General features: G+C 46.7%; 1 protein-coding gene across 1 annotated transcript in view; it reads left to right on the top strand.

The window, feature by feature from the left end:
• Positions 1-7,500, top strand: part of tmem8b (transmembrane protein 8B) — a 119,404-nt gene that overhangs the window by 79,767 nt on the left and 32,137 nt on the right. The window contains exons 7-8 of the mRNA XM_063193561.1: positions 1,349-1,492; positions 1,848-2,098. Of these exons, the coding sequence (XP_063049631.1) occupies positions 1,349-1,492; positions 1,848-2,098 (395 nt within the window). The remainder of the gene's footprint in view (positions 1-1,348; positions 1,493-1,847; positions 2,099-7,500) is intronic.

The following is a 7,500-nucleotide window of genomic DNA, read 5'->3' as shown; positions in this document are numbered from 1 at the left end:
CTGAGCCAGAAAAACATAAGCTTCCTGTCATTCTGGTTCTGTTGTCATGGCTTTGGGTAAAAAGGTCTGCATATTCTCTCTTTGTTTTTTTCCCATGTATTAGAAACGCAATTTAGTAATGTTTTTTCTGTATTTTCTTGCTGTGTGTGGGTGAGGCTTTCATAAGACACAATAGTATTCTCCTGGTAATGCAGTCATATTTTAAATTACAAGTGCAAATTATTCATTGCAGTACAACATTGTCTAGCTGGAGGGCAATTGTAAATTCCCCACTCTGGCTGACTTAGATTCAGTAATATCATAACAGACAGAGCATATTTACATACCAAGAAATAAGATGGAGCTGCAGTAGATCGAGAAAAAGCGTCATGTTTTGAGTCAGTTGTCAGTGATATTATTTGCAACCCACGTACTTTTGTAAGTTCTTATACTTTACTTTAACTTTAACTTTTACATGTACTTTGTGTCACTGAAAGACTTCTCAAGTGCACCTGTTAGTTTTCCCCCAGCTATGGAGACTCTCGAGGTGGCTGTGCCTGAAGCGAATGGCCCGTGGAGAGTAGCTAGCGCGCCGCTAAACGCTTCACTCTCCAGGCACCTCTCTTGACATGATGTTCTCGCAGACACACCGACTGGAGTCTCAGGCGCTGAGTGGGCTGCTAGCGGCCTCCACAAGTGCACTTGAGAATGGCAAACTCGGAGCACATCCTCGAATCCGCCAATCCCCTCACTCCCACTCTCTCCCAAAGAACCCCCACTACCACCAGGGACGCCGACCAGGGGGGGCAAAGGGGTCAGTTGTCCCGGGCCCTGGGAAATAGGGGGCCCACAATTGGGTCCTAATTACATTGAATGTATTGGGTGGGGGGCCCTTTCAGATGACTTTGTCCTGGGCCCGGCCAAAGCTGTCAGCGGCCCTGACTACCACCACCACCACTGTTTACTGATGCCACTGCCAGACAGACTCCTTCAAGAAATTGTTTTCTATGCATGACTTTTTCCTCTGTGTAATATGCCAGAGACATGTGCAGTGAGAATAATGCTGTGCTGCCTGCCTGCCCTTGCTCTCTCCGGAGTGAGTTGTTTGGAGTCGCTCTGTCAGAGAGTGTCACTTGTTCAGGCAGACTGACTCATTCTGATGTCAGGCCTCATCTCCCGTCCTCTGTGTGTCTCATCGTGGCTCATGTTGTTTGCCCTGGCGTTGACTCCCAGCCTTCAGCATCTGGTTAACTCATATCTCATCTGCCTCAAAGAAATGATATCTCTCTCTCTCTCTCTCTCTCTCTCTCTCTCTCTCTCTCTCTCTCTCTCTCTCTCTCTCTCTCTCTTTCTCCCCCTCTCCCCACAGATTGTTCCAAGCCCAGCTCTTCAAAGGGGCCAGGTTCGTCGGCCATGAACATGCCCCAGTCCTTCGGTAGCGCAACAGGCTTCTCCCTCTCCGAGACTCTACCCGCTGCCGTGCTGCCAAGCCTGTCACGCAACACCTCCGACCGCTGGACCGTGGGGGGCACAGGTACACTTTACACTTTACTTTACACTTTACTTTACACTTTATTTTTGGTGTGTGTGTGTGTGTGTGTGTGTGTGTGTGTGTGTGTGTGTGTGTGTGTGTGTGTGTGTGTGAGAGAGAGAGAGAGAGAGAGAGAGAGAGAGAGAGAGAGAGAGAAAGAGAGAGAGATGCCTTGGCAAATATATGTAACAGTGAGCTATATATGATGATTATTTTATGTGTAATATGTGTGTTACGTCTTGTGAGCAATGTCTTCATTTATGTATGTGTGTATGCTACTTGACACCTTAATTTCCCCCTGGGATCAATAAAAGATACTCTACTCTCTCTACTCTAGGTATGGGCGCCGCCTCGGCCCTGGGCTCCGAGGAGAGTGTCATCTACGTGGCGCCGGCCACCGACGCCAACAAGTGCTGGCCAGTGCGGCCCACGCTGCGCAACGAGCTGGACACCTTCTCCGTGCACTTCTACATCTTCTTCGGGCCCAACATCTCGGTGCCGCCCGACCGCGCCGCCGTCTTCGCCATCAACCTCATGCCCGTGCTGGACAGCGGAGGTGTGCTCAACATGGAGCTCAAAATGAACGTGGTGAGTTTGACTTTCCCTGTCACTGCACAGTAAAAAGAAAATGCAGTGTTAATTCAACACTTATAGGGGGCTCTGGGACAAACTGAAAGTCTCGAAAATGCTAAATCGACCCTCTAAGAGTTAAATTGATTTTGCAATATTTATTGTGTGTAACAACCCGGAGTTTCATAAATAAACACATGATGTACGTACGTAAAATAAGCAAGTCAATGGAGAAAAAAAATCAAAGCCAGCCCAAAACAACTTTTTAGAAAACACTTTCAGACTTTGATCTAGATAATAAGTTTTAGATTTTTATATTGCATACTTTGTAGCCTACATCTTCCACAGATGAAGCAGTAATTTCGGAATGATCCAGACATTACAAGTTCATCCATTTTTCATAGCCATGTCTTTGATGTCCGCCCACGGCCTCGAAGAGGGCAAAAAATAAAGACTTTTTATGCCGAGATGCTCTCAGCCCATCCACTGCATTCCAAGAATGCTCCGTGTCCTGCTTAGGGTGCTTCAGAGGCGAAATGAAACAGCCTGATTATACCCCATTCATGACAGATGGAGAGAGAGAATCACAGAGCTTTGAACAAGGGAATAACTGTCATTTCTCAGCAACAAAAAAGAGACATCTCAATCTTGTTTTTCAACCATCAGGAACATTTGTCCTGTCTGAAATTACTGTAATTCCGATTCCACAATAGGAATCATTATGTACTGAGACTCCTCTCTGTCCTCCCTCTTCGGTACCATTTCCTTTTATTCCTCTGAGAGAATACAGCCGAAATATCCTCCTTCACAATGGATTGTGTTGGAGGCACACTGGCTGTAAGCTTTGATGATCGGCACACAGCTACACTATGGAGGCCCAGTAGGGTCCTCTTCCTTATCCAAATAGGACATATCACGCAACACTCTCATGTTTCTCACGCATGTCTCTGAAAAATTAAAATTTGAAATATTCATCACCTGTAGCATTTGAAACACAGCAAAATAATCTGGGTCTCGCTTGAGGGGGGAGAGGGGAAAAAATGAGTGTGGTGAATGAATGTGATGTCTTGGGAGGTTTCTGAGCTGCTTTGGAAGGCAAGGCGAGGCAGAGAGAGAGCACTTCTGTCTTATTAATATCAAATGCTATATGAAGCAGGGCTGAGGCGACGAATTCACATAACCCAAGATGTCCAGGGGACGAGATGTGCCGCTGCAAATGTCACAGCCACTTTATTCTCCAAAAGCGCCCCTCACCACCCCCACACCCCCACCTCCATCCTCAACCACTCCTTCCTTTTTTATCTGTCACGTTTTGAGGTATGAAAAGTCCTATTGAGCCTGGCCAAGCCGTTTGAGCTTTGTTTTGTGTTGAGGAATGACCCCATAGTCCTTCTGCTTTTGTTCGTTTTCTTTGTTCCTATCACAGCCGCTTGCGTCACTCACATCACTGGTTTAGGCTGGTTTCCGACTCGTCTCAGAAAACCATGACAGCTGCTTGACCCGAATGCTGACAAAGACCGTCATTTCACAATGGTGCACATCTTTCACTGTGACTCTGCTGTCTGTCTCCATTTCGATTTCTTTCATGTGACCAAAACGGTACACTCTTCTGCCCATGTCATTAAAACACACGTTAAAATACCCCTAGATTCCTATTTCCTTTGGTGTGCAAGAGAGAAATATTTGTCTTTTTTTGTCACAACATGGCGTGGTGTCCTCTGTGAAATGGCATTTTCAGCCTTCTACACAACACTCACTGTATAAAGTAGTCTGGGACCAAATACACACTGGAAGGAGTTAAACAGACTCTCGAAGGGTTGAATTAACTCTGCAAAATGTACTGTGCACACAGTCATGTTCTGTAATGTCAACGAGCTCCAGCTTGGCTCTGGAGAGGAGAATCAGGGCTGCAGGACTGAGCAGGGAAAAGCAAACATTTTCCCAGAAAAGCACAAAGCGGATTTAAAAAGCATCTATAGGGCAGTGGTCTTTTTCTGCGGCTGAGAGGCTGCAAAGTGTCATTCTCTTTTGAAGTGCTAAATGCGCTCCTGCCAAAAACATGATTGCGCCACAGTTGTTGGCTGGAGAGCTCAGTCACACGACTGCTACATGCTGAGGAGATGGTGCCGAGCGAGAACTAGGTCTTTAATGCATCACTAGAAATGCTTGACTCTGAATAGAAAGAGCCATACTCGTAAAAAGGACTCTGTCTGTCTTTTTTTTCTGCACCGTCTGTCTTTCTTCATTTCGTTTCACACATCCTCTGAAAGAGTGTCGCTGATGTGGAAATTGGACATCCGAAGTCCATGGCACGGCGAGGTTAATCACGCAGTTAAAAGTGGGGGAACCTTTTGATTCGCCACACTTTGACCTGCACAAAGGATTCAATCTTACGCCTTTTAAGACAGTGGTGCAAGACTAGACATTTCACCAAGGGCAAAGAATCATCAAACGGACAGTCAACATTTTGCTGTTTGGAGTCTAGCCGAATGAGGTGGGAGGTGGAATGTGGAGGGAGGGATGGGTGGGGGGGAGTGGGTGCGAAGATGGAGGTGGAGAGGCCCTCTGCGGTCAAACTGGGAAGCCATCTTTAGATTTGTGTTGGGCTTGTGTCATCGCTATACTGATGTCTGCCCGTTATCTCTTCTTTTCCTCAATTTCATACTTGCAGAAGTGTCATATACTGACTCAGCCATTCCAGAAAACTCTCCCGCTGAGTGACTGAGTGGCACATTGATTTGATCAGCATTTTGAAAATGGGAAATGGGCTGCAGTCTGACGATTGTCCTTTCATTTGTCTTTTAACGACAATGTGGAGGACAATATAGACACATAATAATAAAATATATATCGTTATATAAATATATAATTTTTAAAAAAGCCTGTCCCCTTCTCTCATCAGAAGTTTTAACAAAAGGCTGGAGAGTGGCCTCTTGAGTGAGTGTCAGCACAGTAAAGTAAATGGCTTCCTCCGGCGGCCATATGCCACCATCTGGGAATGATCTCTGCAAGGACGCCGCCCGCACCGCACTGTGCCGCGCTGTGCTGTGCCGGGGCGAGGTGATGGATGCCCTGGGGCCGGGGCGAACGGGCAACGCCAGCGTGGTGGTGGTGCAGAGGCTGAGGTTTATGAGCGCGCCACTTAATGGGAGCTATTTGCTTCTCAGCAGTTGTACACCTGCCTGCTATACCGGCATCAGCCAAAAAAAGGCAACAAATAAATAAAGAGCTTTTATTGTCATTGACGAATAAATTTGACCTCGAAATTGCATTTGGAATACACTGTACACGTACTTCGGGTCGCAGCGTAAGCGTAATAAGGCAAGAGATTATTAGATAGTGGAGGGGAAAGACGTGGGTAATGTTTTAGTCACTGAATTAGAACGGACTAGTGCAGACTACAGTACAATAATGCATCTTTGGGAAGAACAGAGCAGTGAATAGCTATACTGTTTCTTAAATCCGTATACAGGATGCCAATGACACATTGGTGCTTATTGCACCTCTGGTAAGACTGTCAAGGTCCCCTGTGAAGTCAGAATGTGTTTTACACACAAGAAAGTGAAGCCACGCTTCCATCCAGCTCTGTGGTTTTCCTTGAAAAGGTCTTTCAAAAACCATGACTTCATGTCTTTCTAAAGTCTATCATTTAGCAAAGTTTTTAGAATTGATGATCAATTCTTAATGTAGCCTATCAGTAAATGCAGGGTAAAAAAAAGACAGAATGCTTTAGGTTTCTTGGAATCACCAAACATAGCTTGGGTCGCATAAATGATGCATCATGGAAAGAAATCCATTATTTTTGTATTTTATAAATTGCTCCCTGTCTAGACTATAGTACCTGCCTGTCAACATGTTCAAAACTGCCCTGCATTCACCTCAAGGCTACGCAGAGATACTGCTTTAAAAAGCTGCTTATTTACTCACCCTTGTGTCCTCGTGTTTGCAGAAAGACCATGGGTGAGCTCTTTGCACTGATGCTACTGTGTTGCCCTCAGCTTAGAGTTCATTTGACTACTTATACATCCAGTTCCCCCCAAACAAACCACCATCAGACATCCAGAATTGAGAGTATAAAAAAGGGGTTGATGATGAGTGTATCTAGTGAGGCTGGAAGGGAACATGCTGAGCTGGCTGAAACTGCCTGTGTGTAAGAACTGTGTGTCCCTCTCCCCCCACCGTCCGTCCTACCAGGAAATGTTCCGCCAGACTTTAATTAATGGGAAGGCAGCGTCCATTAGAACTCGGCCTGCTTCAGCCTGAAAAAGGCCAATTACTTGCCACTAACGAGCCTGTGTGAATGGGGCGTAAATAGGCCTAGCCAGCGAAGGAAGAAAGGTGCTGGTGGTGGGGTGTTGCATCTTAGGGGTGGGGTGGATGGTGGGCTTGTGAGTGGTGGGTGGTGAGGGCCCAGGCTCATTTTCTTGATATGGAAAAATGACAGCTTCAAACCGCCCCAAATAAGCGGCCTGCTGGGAAGAGGAGAAACAAGGCGAGGGGGAACCTTCTCGACAGAATCAGTGGAGCCAATTTGACGGTGGGCCGCGTCTGGCAGGAGGGCCATTACGGCCGTATTTGATCCGACGTCTCAATTGTGGGGATTATTACCGTCGGGGGCTGATGTCGGCGCCTGTCGAGATAATGGCTGCGGACCTCATTCTTTCCCGGACAACGCGGACGCCTCATTTTCTCAAATGGCTCTGTTGATGTGGATGCGACAGTGCGACTTACTATACCTCCGTTGCTGTCACTGTCACGCACGTCAAGCGGAGGGCCCCATCATCAGGGTTGCCAGATGAGGCTGATGATTTCCAGCCCAAAAAATGCTTAAAACCCGCCTAGAAGCACAAAATCCCGCCCAATTCTATTGATTTCTATACTCATGAACGGCCATCCGGGTACTTTGCGCTTAAATTTGCGTTACGCCCCTTTATGGGTGAAAACAAACCGAATGTCTCATTGACTTACATGCTACATCGGCTAGCCTAAATGAACACTTTCCATGCTTCAGCCACGGCTGTTTGGCTATATTATTTGAACAGCCGGCAACACAACACGTTTTCGGCATGTTGCGCGTGAACAACGCTTGTCTACAGGTCCTTATCTTTCGTTTAACCCCAACACCACCAGATGACTTGCATTGCCTGTTTTCCCCCACAAATGGGCGTAACGCACATGGAAAACGTCACGCCGTTCATGAGTATGGCAAAAATTGGGCGGGTTTTTCTGATAAATGCCATTTTTACCCGCACACAGCCATCCTAAGCAGCCCAATGGGGCGGGAAACAGCCCAATCTGGCAACACTGCCCATCCTCACCAAGCCACGCTGCCTTGCACCTTAGATAAGCGGAACCTCTCAAAATGTCGCTATAGCCAGAGCCTTGCCTAATTGGCTGTAAACCGCAAAAGGTCATCCTCT

The sequence above is a fragment of the Engraulis encrasicolus genome, chromosome 3, assembly GCF_034702125.1.
Source record: "Engraulis encrasicolus isolate BLACKSEA-1 chromosome 3, IST_EnEncr_1.0, whole genome shotgun sequence".
Lineage (NCBI taxonomy): Eukaryota > Metazoa > Chordata > Actinopteri > Clupeiformes > Engraulidae > Engraulis > Engraulis encrasicolus.
Note: the sequence above shows the minus strand (reverse complement) of the source record. Positions and strands in the feature narration are given on the sequence as shown.